The following is an 18,725-nucleotide window of genomic DNA, read 5'->3' as shown; positions in this document are numbered from 1 at the left end:
CGATTCAAATGATCTCATGTTCCATATATTTTCTATGAATTCTATGATTTTATATTGAATTTAAATCAATAATTTATAAGTAGATCATATCACAGAAGTACAAATAGATATTACTTTGTATTTAAAAAAAGGTGACTTACCATTTGTGTGCGGGTTAATATTTGACTAACAGTCAATACCTCCTCCTCGGATGACTCATCAGTATCCTCCTGATTGGTTAGATTTAAACTGGGTGTACTTCCTGAAGTATGGAAATCTTGGAGTGATGGTGTATCTCCCTTCTCAATGCTTTCCAAGGAGCGCCTCCGCACACCCCAGTTAAAATTGTCCATGCTTTCACCCTGCAATAAATTTATTTGTTAATATATTTTTAAGGGAAGGAATGTTCATGAAGTTAATTTTCATATGACCATTTTAAACATTGCCAGAGCAGTGCTATACTATATTAGAGTTGTTGTTCTGTAAACAGCTTATCCCAAAACACACTGCACAGCTGCTATTCCTTAATGATTTACCAAAATACCCACAAGTGATAGTATACAAAGAACTGAACATATAGTCAATCAAAATAGCACACAGCTTATTATCACCTACAATTCTTTAAATATGTAACTGGTGTATTTATAAAATATAAATATAATAAAAATTCTTCATAAAATTTTGTTAAAAAATACTTCCAATAAATTGTTTTTAAGTTTTATCTTGTTACAATGATGCAAAGGCATATCCTACAAATAGCCAAAATGTGCACACATATTTAAACAGAACAGTAAGGCCCCCAAGCGCTAATACTTTACTGTGAACATTCAACATTTATAACACACAAGACAGTAACTTTACAAAACACTGCACCAGGCTGCAACTTACCTGCAGCTCCTGGTTAGCAATGAAGAAAAGAGATGACCAGCATTAAAAAGTAAGAAAAGAGAAATATTTGGCACGATGTGAGAAACAGGAGGTTGCCTTAATCTCAACAAACAAAATTACATTGAAATTAACAGACAGTGTACTTAGGATGTGCTATCTCAGGTAAAAAAAAACACCTGTTAATTAAAGGTATGAACCTTTGGTTGCTTCACCCATTTTCCCCAATTTAAACGACTGTATGGTTTACTGATTGACAATTAGATGTTGCAAATATAATGCAACATAATTAAAAAGTACTTTTATATACTACCAAATAGATTTTGAGAATAGATTGGAAAACAGTTATTGATTCATAGTTAGCTACTAACAGTATTTACAGCAAAAGACCTGTTGAGGTTTTACATCTGATTTGCTTTCACACTCTGTTGATCTAATTTGTTTTTGGATAACATTACACTTTTCACCAGCTCCTGGTTAAGTCCTGTCCATAAGACTTCAGCACCAGATTAATTCTGTACCACCAATAATTTTTCAAACTTTTTTTCTGCAGTCTTCTCCACAAATAATCTTTTTTTTAAGGAAAAGAAAAATCAAATCTTTATTCAAAATCAAAAATTAAATTCAGAAAATGCCCAAGTTGTTCATTTAAAAATATTGAGAAGTTATCCATAAACTTCTTTGCATATTTCTGGCAAATATATCTACTTAGCTAACATTTAAGTATCAGTAATAACATAGTAATACACACCCTGAACATGCTTGAATTTAATAGCTATTGTTATAGTGCTGCTGAAAAAGCTACTGGTACCAGCAAAATAAATAGCAAAGTTACTTATTCTGTCCAAAAAGCTTTATTTTTGATGAATGCATCTTTTCTTTTGCAACTTAGCATTCAGTTTAGGCCAAATTATCTTCAGACATTTTTTCACTAGTTATTTCAAAGGATATTAACTGTCACACCTTGTGAATCTCCAAAATTCAGCCAGTTATTTTGAATATAAACTAATTTAGTATTCAAAAGGGAGTGTGCAGGAACATGTTTAGGAGTTAGCATGGATAAATAGGATTCTTCCCCTCCCTTTTTAGCTTACATGGAGCTATAAATTAATCATCATATTTCACAGTGGATCTATGTACTTCTGTTTAACAGTCTATTAATTAAAATAACAGATTGTGTTACAAAATTTTTGCACTGAAATCCTCCTCCTATAACATAAAATCTAAAATCTTTCAATCAGGATGGTTAAGTTGATGAATTTTCAAATAGGTGAAACAGATTTGACTTCCTTTTATTAGCCAAATGAACATTTTTGTATAGCCATTAGCCAAATGAACATTTGTATAGCCATTAGCCAAATGAACATTTTTGTATAGCCATTTGGCAATATGGCGATATCTGCTCAAAAGTTGGATCACAAAACTCTTGTTTTTAGGTTCCAATTCTGTAAAAATTGCTAGAACTCGAGACATTGTCATGGCCATGGCTGTCACTCACAGAGCTGACTGGTGATCCAAGGATAGGAAGCAAAGTTATGCCTACCTTAAGATGCTTATTCCCAGAGATGTTTCAGAGACACTATATCTTATCTAGATCACTCTCATTAATGCGCTCACAATCCCAAGTTTTCCAATGCTGTTATTTACTGATGTACATGACATCCCACTGCTCACTTGATGAATTTTTCCTTTCATAATACTTAACTTGAAACTAATGTACTATAAAAGATTGCACAATTTTAGTTTGCAATTACCTCTGCATCTTCCAACTCAACATCCAAGAAATCAAAATCCTTCAACACTCCAAATTGTTGTTCACTGTTAGCATCCTCAACTGGTACTTCCTCCTCTCTTATTGGATCTTCAGTTGTGGAAATTAAACTTGTCTGCTGTTCTGAAATATCTAAGTCTTCACTAGATGAGAATACAACCTAGAAAAAATATTTCAAAATTATACACAGATTCATGATATATTTGCAAAATCAAATTTCAACGTGAAACATTTTCCCATTTTTTTTTGACACCTTTGTGTTTTCAACATTGTCTGAGACCATATATGTGAATAGCTTATAGAACCTTTACTGAAGATGTCCTGGGAACTAAACCAACAAAAGTTGTATTGAAAGTTTCAATGGTGTTTACATCTGTAAGCTTCATGAATGCAATTCAAATTTAATGATAAAAGGATTTGTATCTGAATAAAAGCAAGCTAAAATATTATAAGGGGCAAGATTGGGGACAAAAAAAAAAAAGCAGGTATGATGGGAAACAGCATTCTTAGATATAAAGCAAGTTTCTTTGGCTCAAGGAGAATAACTAGGATGGAATGCCAGTATTATAGAATGAGCTGATGGCTCAGTGAAAGAGCTAGGAGAAACTGCTAGCAGTGATCCTTCCCACAACAATAAACACAAGGAATGAAATACACCAAAATTTCCACAATAGATTTTTGGCACACTGCTCTAAAGTTGGCTGATAAATATATTATGTAATTAAATTTTCAGTGCAGCTATCAGTCTTCAGCATGGCAACCAAGTTACCGAGAAGAAAGAATAAAGCATGAAGAAGTGGCAAGCAGTCCAGGGCAAGTTAATTCCCATCATTTTATAAATAATTATTATTGATTTTTGGCTAACCCTGTTCATTTGCAAAAGATGGCAACTAAATTATAACAAAATGAAGAACAAAGTTTCTGGTAAGTATGAAAACTGTTTGACCACAGGACTTCAATTGAAGTAACATAAAATGGGAATGTGAACATTTTTTTTGTTAGACTTTTTAATTTATTTGGTCCTAAGGTCTGCAATCCACTGGCAAGTTTATGTTTACTGACTCAACCTGAATGGTTGTGTCCTAAATGGTTTGCTCAACTAGCACAGAGTCAGATCATTGATGGACCTGGGGTTACAAAAAAGTTGAAACCATGGAAGAATGGCAAAATACCCTTCCTTAAACACTCACTTAAGTTTTTAAACTGTATTCCCACAAAATTTGTATCTCACTGGAGCATCTGGCGCTATAATTCCTAAATTATTAATGCAGAGAACATATAAAATCACTGGAACTGCAAATAGTTTGCAAATTTTAAAAGAGAAATAAATCAAATTAAAATAATTAGAAGGCAAATGTAAATATTAGGTAAATAATGCAAAAATTTCCTTTAATTAACATAAACAATCAGCATTACACAGAAGGAAGATTCCAGCTTGATAAACCACAACACTTAAAAACTTTGCACTATACTAAAATATGCCTTTTGATTTTGTGTTTTATATTCCATGTTTTCACTTTTTTTGGTCGCTATTTGTGCTGGAGGGGGAGGGGGTTTGGTATTTGATATTTTTCTTTGAACAGGTTGGTTCCATGGTTCTTCTTTGTTTCGTGACTGTGGAGAAGACGGATTTCAGGGTTGTATACTGCAAACATATTTTGATAAAAAATATTGAATCTTAAATTTGAAGAAATGGAAAATCCTTTACTATGGTTTGCTTAAGCTTCCAGAAGGTACATGACTTAAGTTCCACCTTAAGCAGTTTAAATTAAACTAATAATCAGGGATATCAAAGGGAAAATGTGAGACTGAATTACTAATTTGGATTAAGTAAGAAAATGAGAAAAAGCGGTAGAGCATGACATCAGTGACAAGTATTTCAACTGCAGCTGTCGGAGTATCTGGACTTATACTTTCATAAGCGACCTGGGGTGTGGGAAAAAATATGGAGCGGAGAGTGAGTCGTAGTGTGTTTAGATTGGCAATATAAATTGGTATTGCGGGCACGGCAGCACAGTGGTTAAAAATATCTTTACAGGACCAGTGACCTGGGTTCAACTCCCACCGCAGCCTGTAAGGAGTTTGTCCATTCTCCCTGTTATCATGTGCACTTCCTCCAGGTGCTTTAGTTTCCTGCTACATTCCAAAGACATATGACTTGGTCACATGCGTATAATTGGGTGACAGTGGCTCATTGTATTGGAAGGTCCTGTTACTGAGCTGCATCTCTAAATAAATAAATGACAAATCTCAAATTCAATACTGACAAATGCAAAATAATACCTACTTGAAGGAAGAATAAAAAGGTAAACAATGAAAGATTCTGATATGGGAATTGACACATTGTTTTCAGTGGAGAAAGTAACTTTGAAAGCAGGCATGTTGGGATGCATGGTGAGAATCAGGCCAGAGTGGTTTTGGTGCATCACTACTATATACTTTTGAAATTGCACATGAATACTGTGGAAAATGGGAAATGGAAACCTTCAAAGAATTTTATCTGCAGTTCAAATATCAGCTCTTCAAAAGAACTACTGTATTTTAGTATTGCTTTTTAAATCTTTCCCTAAAGTTATCCTGTTCACCTGAATGAATGTTTGCAACTCTGGTCACCTACTTACAGGAAAGATATCAATACCTTTGAAAGAGCGCAGAGTAAATTTACACTATGTTGCTGAGACTCAAAGAGTTGAGTTATAGGGAAAGACTGAACAGGTTAGGATGATATTCCCTACAGCAAAGGAGAATGAGGGGAGATCTTACAGAAGTACACAAAATTATGAAGGATATAGATAGGAATATGAATGTTTGCGGGCTTTTCTCCCTCAATTTGGGTAAGACTTGTACTAGAAGTCATAGTTTTAGGTGAATAGTAAAACATTTATGCGAAATCTGAGGGTGAGCTTCTTCATTCAGAAGGTGGTGTGAGCTGGAAATGAGCTGCCAGCAGAAGTGGTACATGTGAATTCAATCATAATATTTAAAGAGATGTTTGGATAGGTACAGTATATGGATGAGAAAGCTATGGAGGGCAGGTAGATGGGACTAAGCAGAGGAGCAGGCTGGCATAAAACAGATGGGCCAAAGAGCCTGTTTTTCTGTACTGTAGTGCTCTATACTATTCTCTAGTCAAAAATTAATTTTGACAATCACCAGCTGCCTTTTAAACAAATTACTCACCTTAGTTACTACTATTCCTTTAACAACCTGTACTTCTGCTCTTCTACATGTCTATTTAGGAGTATGTTATCAATTTTATTTTTAAGTCCTCAGTGTAACAAATGGAACACATATTAATTCTCTTCTTGCTACTATTCCATAAGAGAATACAATGGATCAGTAAGATATGATACAATTTCAACAAAACTGAACTGGTGATGTCTTCTTCCATCTTTCTCCAAATGTATTAATTTTGTCAATGATGAGGTCTTTTTGTAGCTTTTTCACTGCTCACCAAACTAGAAATATTCCTTAAGTAAAAAAAGAGATTTAACCTACCGATGGGTTCTTTGGGAGACCAACTTCTTGACCACAAAGTGAGAGGACATTCATTAATTTCTCTCTTGTTCTTCTCTAAAATAAAAGTACAAAAATTTCAAGAGATCACAGAAGTTAAAAAAGTACAAGATTTTGTTAACAAACCATTACTAATTCCAAGTACACCAAGCTTTTAATGGACTAGATTGCTCTTACCTTTATCCAGCAATTTTGTTGAGAACAGCTGGCTATCGTGCACTCACATCTTTAATTTCTGTGCCCAAGTGCTTAAAATATGGAAGATGGAGATAAAATGGATGACAAGATGCCAGCATTCAGATCAGAAGTACTTTAGAAAAAGGCTGAACACAAACTGTGTCTGGCTCCTCTCAACTTTGTTAGGGATAAATGCAACCCCATTCATAAGGATGAGGTCAACAATCCCGAATTACAAAGGTGTACATGTATATATGTATGTAGGCGGAAGTTCCCACTCGCTTCAAAAAGGCAACAATTATGCCAGTGCCGAAGAAGAATAATGTGGGCTGCCTTAATGACTATTGCCCAGCAGCACTCACAAGAAATGCTTTGGGAGGTTGGTCATGACTAGGATGCCTCAGCAATGACCTGGACCCACTGCAATTTGCCTATCGCCACAATAGGTCAAGTACAGATGCATTCTCAATGGCTCTTCACACGGCTTTAGACCACCTGAACAACACAAATACCTATGTCAGGATGCTGTTCATCGACTATAGCTCAGCATTTAATATGATCTTTCCTACAATCCTGATTGAGAAGTTGTAAAACCTGGGCCTCTGTACCTCCCTCTGCAATTGGATCCTCAACTTCCTAACCGGAAGACCACAGTCTGTACATATCCTCCTCGCTGACAATCAACACTGGCACACGTCAGGGGTGTGTGCTTAGCCCAGTGCTCTATTCTCTACATTCGCATGATTGTGTGCCTAGGCATAGCTCAAATACCATCTATAAATTTGCTGATGATACAACCATTGTTGCTAGAAACTTAGTGGTGACAAGGGGGCATACAGGAGTGAGATATGCCAACCAGTGAAGTTGTGCCATAGCAACAACCTGTGTGGATTGGTGATAACATCTCCTCCACGCTGATGATCAACACTGGTGCACCTCAGGGATGCACAGGACCGAAAGAAGATTGTAAATTTAGTCAGCTCCATCTTGGGTACTCGCCTACAAAGTACCCAGGACATCTTCAAGGATCGGTGTCTCAGAAAGTCTGCATCCATCATTAAGGACCTCCAGCACCCAGAGCATTCCCTTTTCTGCTGTTGCCACTGAGTAAGAGGTACAGAAGCCTGAAGACACACTCTCAGCAATTCAGGAACAGCTTCTTCCCCTCTGCCATCTGATTCCTAAATCCTTGGACACTACTTCACTGTTTTAAATATATAGTATTTCTGTTCTCTTTTATAGATAGATAGATAGATAGATAGATAGAGAGAGAGAGAGAAAGAGAGTCTGTGTGTGTGTGTGTGTGTGTGTGTGTGTGTGTGTGTGTGTGTGTTTTCCTCAAAAAATATATCTGATCGGGTTACATGCATTTTGAAAATGAACAGATTTAATCCCCAACCCGAAATTTTGAAAAAGTAGGCTGACTGTTGCTTGTATTTCCAGCATCTCCAGATTTTCTCTTGTTTGTGAGACAAAAATATTACTTTATTTCAAAATAATTTTATGTCCATTTTCAGGTCATCATGAGTCACCTCATGTCCGACCATGCTCCTTATTCCTTCCCAGATATCTCTGCTAGAGCTGAGATACACAAGTATTTGACTTCTATCTATAAGTAAGGGCTCTCTAACTATACTTTAAAGTAATTATTGATTCCACAAATTAAATCACAAAGTTAAACTACAGCATTTATTTTTAAGTAAGCCAAGAACAGCTGGCATTATTAATCTCTAATTATTCCCTATCAAGTCTACTTATTTTAACTGCAATATTACATGTATATGACTATGCGAGTCACTAATTCTACTGAGCAGACAAAATTCATCCATTTTACACAAGATAATTATTCTTATTAAGGGTCTTCTATTCCCTTAATATAAATAACTATTTTGTGTATACATTTTATGGTATTATTACACAAATAATTTAGAATGGCACATTCCAGATTAATTTGATATGAATGGTTATCTACTGTATCCTACTAGCCTGGAAGAGAGTAGAAGGAACTTGATAAATATAAATTTTTTGCAATATATTCATTTATCATGATCACTGGATGGTTGGCAAGACCAGCATTTATTGCCTAATTGCCTGTAAGAAGGAATTGGTCAAGCACCTTCTGGAAGTATTGCAGTATTTCTGTTTAAGATACTTTGATAGTGATGCTGGGTAGAGAATCCCAGGATTTACACCCTGGAATGACAAGGAGCCTTACACTTGATGGTTTTCCCTGGAAACTACTGCCCCTTCCCTTCTTAATGATAGTGGAATGAGTTTACTGGGTTTAGTTCAGTAAATGTAGTGATTTTTGTAGATGGCACATGCTGGAGGCACTACACACTGGCAGCAAAATAAGTAAATGTTCACGGCCAATAATGGGCGTCAATTAAGCAGGATGCATGGTACTGGGTTATTGAGAGTTGTCAGAGGCAAGTTAGCGCAAGATATCCAACCACTCAATTGTTCTTATAGCCACAATACTTAATGCAGTGATCCAGTTAAGCTTTTGATCTATAGTGACTCCAAGATGTTCATGGTGTACACTCTGCCAGAGTTGCATGTTGAATATAATTCTATTGTGCATTATTACTTGCCACTTATCTGCTCCTGACTGAATCTAGTAAATGCGCTGCAGCATGCAGTCACTGACTGCTTCATTTGCTGAGAATTTTAAATGAAATTAAGCTTCGTTCAATCCTGCAACAGAAAGATCTCTGATGAAGCAGGAGTAAATGACTTCAGAACTAATATGGTACATTGTCTGCTCCCTTAACCTTTGCTGTATACTGTACTCTTGGCCATTTCTTCATCTCTTGTAGAGGGAATTAAGTTAGCTGAAGACTGGCATTTGTGATGGTGGGGACCTTAGGAGGAAGCCAAAATAGATAATCCACTTGGCACAGATTATTCTGGAGTGAGCACACAGAGAATCACCATGATCCTGCTTAAAACCATATAACAATTACAGCATGGAAACAGGCCATCTCGGCCCTTCTAGCTTAGATTAAGCAACTTTAGATACGGGGACACATTAGATAGGCTGGCCTTCTTTATCCTGGAGTAAAGGAGGGAAAGGGTGACCTGATAGAAATACACAAGATTATGAGAGGCAAAGATAAGGTAGAAAGTCAACATCTTTTACCCATGGTAGGAGTATGAAAAACAAGACAGCATAGATTAATGGCAATCTAATGTATGTGGTAAGAGAGAATGGTTCATATTGGATATATAATTGCTGCTAGGGGAGATGACGTACTCAGATAGAATTACTATGTTTAAGAGGGATTTAGACAGACACTTGAAATGAAGAACGTGGCCCAAATTGGACAAATGGGATTAGTGCAGTTAGCCAAAAAAGGTGAGTATGGACAGCACATGCTGAAGAGACTAATCCTGTGCTGTAATACTCCATAACATTTCTTACTGAATATTGTTTTGAGTACTCCAGTCTTATCTTTAGCACCATCTCCCTGGGACTGGCATTATCGAAAATGGAAATGTGCTTAGACACTTAATACTGTTTCTGGTGGAATTACTGTTTAGTCATCATTATATTCATAAACACTATGGTCAACTCTTATTACTAACACATTGGCTTTAAGAAGAAATAATTTATCTAGACCAAACTTTGAGTGGAGTCTAACGTACCTGGGATAGTTGTGGCCTCTTCCAGCTGACTGGCACTAAGGCATTTGAGTTGGAACCTGATGATGTGGAAGAAGTGCTTCGAGTGACAGCAATGACTTTTGGTTTTCCGTTTCTGCAAGCAGCACTGTGTTGATCGCCATATTTCTGTCCTATAATTGGTGTCTGTTGAAATCAAAATGATCATAAAGTAAAACCAGCACAATGCATCTGCAGTAAAAAGAGAAACTACTGCAAAGGTTCAGAGGTCAGGCAGTAACTGTGCAGAGAGAAACTGGACAACCCTTCTGAACAATGACCTTTCATCAGACCCAGGGAGTTCAAATTGAAATGTCTCAATGCTGAGATGTGGGGAGTGATGTGGTGGAGTGAAGGAAACAATTGCAATATCCATAGTTGAAGGGACAGCAAGAGAGACTGAATGGTTGTGATACTGGCTGAAAGAATATATTGAAGGAAATGTAGATGAGAAGAATAAAAATATGGGGAGACAAGGTTAACAAAAAAAAATGCTTCAAACACATTGAAAAAGAAAAACATATCTTAATTTATAACAGAAAGTACTAAGTCAGGCAGCATCTGTGAAGAAAAAAAGACAGAATTAACATTTCATTTTGATAACCTTTCAGAATGGGTCTGACTATCTGAAATAGAATTTATATTCTGTGTTTACCCTGAGTACTATAATGAATCAAGTTAGGAGATCTAACACTGCTCCTCTGGCTTAAGTTGGGACTTGTTGGAAGAGTATAAGAGACCAAAGACAGAACAGATGTGCGATGATGAACTAAAGTGGCAGACACCTGAAATCTCAGAGGTCATATTGAATGAATGCGATCAGTAGAGTAGTCATTCAATACTCTATTTTTTCCCTAATGCAGAAGAGATCACATCATAAACACCAAATTTCACAGACTAAATTGAAAGTTATGTTTGGGTTCTGTAAAAGGTAGAGAGGACATGGGTGGAAATTAAAGAGTGCATTGATGCACCATAGAGGGAATGGTTCTAAAATACTGATTTGATCGGGGGGTAGGAAGGAGTTGGATTGAACATCACATCGAATGAGATGGTATCAAAGAGCTGGCCATCAATTTCTGCATCATAGAGGTCAGTCTGGCAAAAATAAAGCATCCACTTGTGAGCAGCACACACAAAAAATGCTGGTGAACGCAGCAGGCCAAGCAGCATCTATAGGAAGAGGTACAGTCAACGTCTCGGCCCGGAACGTCGACTGTACCTCTTCCTATAGATGCTGCCTGGCCTGCTGCATTCACCAGCATTTTTTATTTCTGTTGCTTGATTTTCCAGCATCTGCAGATTTCCTTGTGTTTGCACTTGTGCACAGAATGACTCTGATTAACTTTTGTTGCTCTATTGAATAACAATCATTCACATTTTCGCAGAAAGTCTTATAAACATCTACAAACAAGATACATGGGTAAAAATTCGATTCAGATATAAACGTGTGCTGTAATGCCGTAGAATACAAGAAGAAACAGAATAGATTATACAGGAAAACTATGATTTCAGACCAAAAAACAGCTACTTCAGGGTTCAGTTTCAATTTATTATATTAGCAATAGGCAAATTTTTCAGTTACATACCTCAGTGATATCAAAATGGAAATCTAGAGTCCTTCCAGGCAGTTCCTTTGAAGCATTGTTCCAAATTTTCGTGAAGGAAATTTCAGGAGATGAAGATGAATCAACTCCATAATTTGTTCTGTGCGCTTCATCTGGTACAACAAGACTAGCTGATCGAGACACTACCAATTTCAGAATGTTAAGTGCCTCTTTCCAGTATGGACTCTAAATAACATAAATAAAACAATCATTCTACATATTGACACAGTCAACTTCATTGGTCTGCCTCAGCTGCCAATAGGTAATGGTAAAATACTACACTGAACATTAACCACAAGACTGCAACACAAGAGTGTTAAATTTATCAAATTTCCAAAAAATAGTTTACCTGAGACTTCGTTTTTGAGAACGACTCTTCAGTTTTCCTTCAAAGAAAGCATTTACCCATTCTTTTCCCTCTCCTTTCCTGATCACCAAGTATTGTTCATTACTTGTTATGTTGTCAAACTTCCGACAAAATATCTGAATTAACCATGTATTTTGCTTTGAAGTTCGACCTTCCGAAGTGAAAAGGAAGTGATAACCTTTGGAAAGTCAAACTTAAAAGCAGAATACAGGGCTAATGACAGAATTCGTAACAATACTGAGGAACAGAGTGATCTTGGGGTCCACATCCAAAGGTCCCTCAAAGTTGCAGTGCAAGTTGATAAAGTGGTTACGAAGGTGTATAGTGTGTTAGCCTTCAATGTCCAGGGATCAAGTTCAAGAGCCATGAGGTAATGTTGCAGCACTATAAAACTCTGGTTAGACCACACTTGAAATATTGTGTTCAGTTCTAGTCCCCTCATTATAGGAAGGATGTGAAAGTTTAGAAAGTGTACAGAAGAGATTTCTACTTGGATTAGACAGCATTTCTTATGAGGATATTTCAAAGTAAATTTATCAAGGTATATACATGTCACCATATAAAACACCGAGATTCATTTTCTTGCAGGCAAACACAATAACTCTAATAACCATAGCAGAATCAATGAAAGACCGCATCAAAAGGGCAGGCAACCAGTGTGTAAAAGACAATACAAAAAATAAAGAAATAATAATAACAAATAAATATCATGAACATGAGATGAAGAGTCCTTGAAAGTGAGCCCATAGTTTGTGGGAACATTTCAGTGGTATGGCAAGTGAAGTTCAGTGAAGTTATCCCCTCTCGTTCAAGAGAGTGATGTTGAGTGGTAATTGTTCCTGAACCCGATAGTGTGAATGCTCAGGCTCCTGCACCTTCTTCCTGATGGGAGAAGCGAGAAGAAAGCATGACCTGGGTGGTGGGATCACTGATGATGGATACTTTCATGTGACAGCACTCCATGTAGCTGTGCTCAGTGATTGGGAGGGCTTTACCCATGATAGACTGGGCCATATCCACTACATTTTGTTGGGTATATATCGAAGTTTGTCAAAGTATTAGAAGTCAATCCGAGTATTTGCTAACTTCTAAGGAAGCAGGGGTGCTGTCGTGCTTTCTTCATAATTGCACTTACGTGCTGGGCCCAGGAGGTAGTAATTTACATACGTAGGAATTTGAAGTTGGTTACCCTCTCCACCTCTGATCCCCCTGATGAGGGCTGGCTCATGGATTTTGGTTTCCTCCTCCTGAAGTCAATAATTAGCTCCTTAATCTTGCTGACATTGGTTGTTGTTATCGCACCACTCAGCCAGATTTTCAATCTCCCTCCCATATCCTCATTGTCATCATCTTTGATTCGGTCTATGACAGTGGCAAACTTAAATATGGCACTGTACTGGAGCTGTCACAAGTGTACAGTGAGTAGAACAGGGGGTGAAGCACGCAGCTTTGGGGCACACCTGTGCTGATTGAGATTGTTGTTGGCAGTCTGAATTGACTGAGGGGGTAGGGTTTGCAAGTGAGGAAAGCAAAGGTCCAATTGCACAAGCAAGTATCATGGCCTATTTTCTTTTGAAGATTATTGATTAGCTTTGAGGGGATAGTAGTATTAAATGCCAAGCTGTAGATGACAAAGAGCATCCTGATATATGCATCTTTGTTGTCCAGATGTTCCAGGGTTGAGTGAAGAGCCTGCTGTGGACTCATTGTGCCGGTAGGCAAATTGATGTGGATCCAAGTCCCTTCTCAGGCAGTTCATATATTTCATCATCAACCTCCTATAGCACTTTATCACTGTGGATGCAAGTGCTACTGGATTATAGTCAATGAGGCAGGTAACCGCATTCTTCTTAGACACCAGTATGATTGAAGCCTCAGACTGCCAAAGTGAAAGGTTAAAGATCTCAGCAAACACTCCTGCCAGTTGATTAATACAGGTCTTTAGACTCGGCCAGGTACCCCATCTGAGCCAGATGCTTTCTGTGGGTTCACCCTCCTGAAGGATGCTCCCACACTAGCCTCAGAATTTGAAATCGCAGGATCGTTGAGGGCTGTGGGAGTTTGTGATGGTTCCTCCATGTTTTGATGGTCAAAGCGAGCGTAGAAGATAGGCAGAGTGAGCTGGGGCTTTTCTCTTTGAAGAGGAGAAGGACGAGAATTGACAACAAGACGATAAGAGGCATTGATAGAGTGGACAGCCAGAGACATTTTCCCAGGGTAGAAATAGCTAATATGAGGAGGCATAACTTTTAAGGTGTATAGGTGAGATGTCAGAGGAAGGTGCATTTTTTTTAAATACACAGTGTGGTAGGTGCACTATCAGGGGTGGTATTAAGAGGCAGATACAACAAGGAAATCTCCAATAGGCTTATGGATGAAAGAAATATGGACAGCTATGTGGACGGGAAGGCTAGACTGATCTTAAATTAAATGAAATGGTCAGCATCACATGGTGGGCTGAAGGGGCTGTACTGCACTGTACTATGTTCTATGTTCTAATACCTCTTCAAAACCAGCTCAGCCTCTCAATGATTTTGTTTAAAGGGAATGTGGCCTTTTTTGATTTTGGCACAAGAGCATGGACTCTCTGAACTATATCCTCCACTTCATATTGATACCTTGAGTGGATCTAAAAATAATGTTAATGTTCCCATCACAGCAACAATCAGGCAAAGAAAACTGACCTACTCCATGATCAATAACTAAAATTGGTTGATTTCTCCATCAGTTTTTAAATGGAACACATTTCAAAGTCCAGTTCAAGTTCAGTTTATTGTCATTCAACCGTACACGTTTACTGCCAAAGTTCCTCCAGGCCAAGGTGCACAACACACTAATATATAACTTACACACACACACAACACATAAAGTAATATACCACAAATAAATTTACAAATAATAAGGTGCTTTGACATCACAAGTTGAAAAGTAAACAGTATAAATCAATTAGCATTTCATACATGGTGAGATCTGGGTGGTGACAGGGAGTTCAGCAATCTACCCCTGGGGGCAGAAGCTGTTTCCCATCCTAACAGTTCTTATCCTAATGTTATGGTATCTCTTGCCTGATGGTAGAGCGTCAAAGAGATTTTTGGATGGATGGGAGGGATAATTGAAAATGCTAAGAACCCTGCAGTTGCAGGGCTCTGGATAAATATCTCTGATGGGTGGAAGTGAAACCCAGATGATCCTCTCAGCAGTGTCCACAATCCTTTGTAGGGACTTGTGTACAAATGCCTTGTAACTCCCATACTAGATGACGATGCAGCTGGTCACAACACTCCCAATAGTGCCCCTGTAAAAATTGGTTCGAATGGCCAGGCTGAGGTGGGGATAGCCTCGCTCACCTCAATCTCCTCAGGAAGTGGATATGCTGTTGTGCTTTCTTGACCAAAGAGATGATGTTGAGGGACCAGGTGAAATTGTACATTATGTGCAATTCCAGAAACATTATTTTTAATTATGCTTTTATATTTCCAAGTTTAATGAATATCCCCAAAGAAAAATATATAGTAGACATGGCTCTATTTCTTCAACTAAATAGACATAAATTTCTCCCACATATGCCATCTGATTTGAAAACCAGCTCTAAGTATATTTCTATCATTTTTCCTCTAATCAATGTTTCCTTGTGTTAGTATTGCAAACCTTGAATTTTTGCCTTTGCAATGTCTACAGCCATGAGCCATGTAATTTATTATTCTTTTAGGCAAATGCACACACTTAACTGACAGCTGTAATTCCATCCAAGTCCTTTTAGGGTTAAATGATTATGACTAGGAAGACAAGTACGAACAGAATGGACATAAACATTCCAGAACTTACTATAATGGCCACTGCACTGACAAGACCCTCCAGATAACAATAAATAATTAAAGTGCCTTGCTATCAAGATAAATACTTTCTCAGACACACATCTTCTCATCTAATTATTCACAGATTCTTCGAAAAGTATTTTGTAAAAATGCTAGGTAGTATTAACTATTTATATTTCAGTGCCAAGATTAACAAAAGCATAAGAAGCAATATTTTATATTGAAAATGTTTTATTTCTTCCTTCTACCGGCTTGAAGCTCACTGTATTCAAAATGTTGAATCGATGAAAATAAATCAAAGAAAAAAGTAAAATCCCCTTTGAGGTACATATCATGAATTGTAAGTTTTTGGTTTATACTGTTCTCTCCATTAACAGGAACACTGACTTGAAGTCATTCTGAGGCAATAAATGCATATTCGGAAAGAGCACTATACATAAAGGTAATTGTCTTGATTCATGTCTCAGATATTTTATCCACATGGTGCAGGTTTATTCCAAATGCAACAACTCGTGTTGCCATCCTTTGAGGACTCCAGGATTCAATAAAAGAATAAAAGAACTTGTGTACGAACTAGCCTGAACTAAAACTCCTAAAATGTCAAGAATGAAATTAAATGTTAAGACATATTCTAAAAATAAGCATTTTGAAATGGCCACCTCCTCAAACCATTATTTACTGAACACAATATACAACAAAATGTTAATGTTAGAGATCCAGAAGATTATAAGGCTAATAGGAAGGAGCTTAAGAAGGAAATTAAGAGAGCCAGAAGGGGCCATGAGAAGGCCTTGACGGGCAGGATTAAGGAAAACCCCAAGGCATTCTACAAGTATGTGAAGAGAAAGAGGATAAGACGTGAAAGAATATGACCTATCAAGTGTGACAGTGGGAAAGTATGTAGGGAACTGGAGGAAACAGCAGAGGTACTTTATATATACTTTACTTCAGTATTCACTATGAAAAAGGATCTTGGTGATTGTAGTGATGATTTGCAGCAGACTAAAAAGCTTGAGCATGTAGATATTAAGAAAGAGGATGTGCTAGAGCTTTTGGAAAACATCAAGTTGGGTAAGTTGCCGGGACCGAATGAGATGTACCCCAGGCTACTGTAGGAGACAAGGGAGGTGATTGCTGAGCCTCTGGTGATGATCTTTGCATCATCAATGGGGGGGGAGAGGTTCCAGAGGATTGGAGGGTTGCAGATGTTGTTCCTTTGTTCAAGAAAGGGAGTAGAGATAGCCCAGGAAATTTATAGACCAGTGAGTCTTACCTCAGTGGTCGGTAAGTTGATGGAGAAGATCCTGAGAGGCAGGATTTATGAACATTTGGAGAGGTATAATATGATTAGGAATAGTCAGCATGGCTTTGTCAAGTGAACACAGCAGGCCAGGCAGCATCTAAAGGAAGAAGTACAGTCGACATTTCCGGCTGAGACCCTTTGTCAGGACTAACTGAAAGAAGCGAAAGCAAGAGATTTGAAAGTGGGAGGGGGAGGAGGAGATCTGAAATGATAGGAGAAGACAGGAGGGGAGGGGTGGATCTAAGAGCTGGAAAGTTGATTGGCAAAAGGGATACCAGGCTGGAGAAGGGAGTGGATCGTGGGACAGGAAGCCTGGGGAGAAAAAGAAGGGGGGAGGGGAGCATGGAGAGCAGGCAAGGAGTTATAGTGAGAGGGACAGAGGAAGAAAGAAGAGAAAAAGGGGGGAAATTTTTTAAAAATTAAATAAACAAATTAGGGATGGGGTGTGAAGTGGGGGGGGCATTAACTGAAGTTAGAGAAGTCAGTGTTCATGCCATCAGGTTGGAGGCTACCCAGACGGAATATAAGGTATTGTTCCTCCAACCTGAGTGAGGCTTCATCTTGACGGTAGAGGAGGCCGTGGATAGGCCTTATAAAGCCACACTCAGGTTGGAGGAACAACACCTTATATTCTGTCTGGGTAGCCTCTGACCTGATGGCATGAATATTGACTTCTCTAACTTCCGTTAATGCCCCTCCTCCCCTTCACACCCCATCCCTTACTTGTTTATTTATTTTTTAAAGTTTATTTTTTATTTTTTCCCCTTTTTTTTTCTCTCCCTGTCCCTCTCACTATAACTCCTTGCCTGGTCTCCACCCTCCAGGCTCCCCTCCCTCCCTTCTCTTTCTCCCTAAGCCTCCCATCCCATGATTCTCTCCCTTCTCCAGCCTGGTATCCCTTTTGCTAATCAACTTTCCAGCTCTTAGATCCACCCCTCCACTACTGTCTTTTCCTATCATTTTGGATCTCCCCCTCCTCCTTCCACTTACAAATCTCTTACTATCTCTTCTTTCAGTTAGTCCTGACGAAGGGTCCTAGCCCGAAAAGTCGACTGTACCTCTTCCTTTAGATGCTGCCTCGCCTGCTGCGTTCACCAGCATTTTTTGTGTGTGTTGCTTGAATTCTCAGCATCTGCGGATTTCCTTGTGTCTGGCTTTGACAAGGGTAGGTTGTGCCTTACGAGCCTGATTGAATTTTTTGAGGATGTGACTAAACACGTTGATGAAGGAAGAGCAGTAGATGTAGTGTATATGGATTACAGCAAGGCATTTGATAAGGTACCCCATGCAAGGCTTATTGAGAAAGTAAGGAGGCATGGGATCCAAGGGGACATTGCTTTGTGGGTCCAGAACTGGCTTGCCCACAGAAGGAAGAGAGTGGTTGTCGTCATCATCGTCTGACCCCTTAGTGCCTGGGAGGCAAATGGGGCCTCCAAAGTGTGGTTGTAGATGGGTCATATTCTGCATGGAGGTAAGTCATCAGTGGAATGCCTCAGGGATCTGTTCTGGGACCCTTACTCTTTGTGATTTTTATAAATGACTTGGATAAGGAAGTGGAGGAATGTGTTAGTAAGTTTGCTGATGACACAAAGGTTGGAGGTGTTGTGGATAGTATGGAGGGCTGTCAGAGATTACAGCAGGA

General features: G+C 38.3%; 1 protein-coding gene across 18 annotated transcripts in view; it reads right to left on the bottom strand.

The window, feature by feature from the left end:
- Positions 1 to 18,725, bottom strand: part of fryl (furry homolog, like) — a 372,606-nt gene that overhangs the window by 51,635 nt on the left and 302,246 nt on the right. For all 18 annotated transcript variants that reach the window (XR_011885352.1, XR_011885353.1, XM_072252739.1 and 15 more), the window contains 5 exons: positions 11,581 to 11,784; positions 9,977 to 10,138; positions 6,134 to 6,208; positions 2,619 to 2,795; positions 141 to 341 (listed from right to left, as the gene is read on the bottom strand). Coding sequence is in view for 16 of the 18 variants with exons in the window: in XM_072252739.1 (XP_072108840.1) it covers positions 141 to 341; positions 2,619 to 2,795; positions 6,134 to 6,208; positions 9,977 to 10,138; positions 11,581 to 11,784 (819 nt within the window). In the remaining 2 variants the exon portion in view is untranslated. The remainder of the gene's footprint in view (positions 1 to 140; positions 342 to 2,618; positions 2,796 to 6,133; positions 6,209 to 9,976; positions 10,139 to 11,580; positions 11,785 to 18,725) is intronic.

The sequence above is a fragment of the Mobula birostris genome, chromosome 3 (genome assembly GCF_030028105.1).
Source record: "Mobula birostris isolate sMobBir1 chromosome 3, sMobBir1.hap1, whole genome shotgun sequence".
NCBI lineage: Eukaryota > Metazoa > Chordata > Chondrichthyes > Myliobatiformes > Myliobatidae > Mobula > Mobula birostris.
This window is presented reverse-complemented; position numbering and strand designations above follow the sequence as displayed.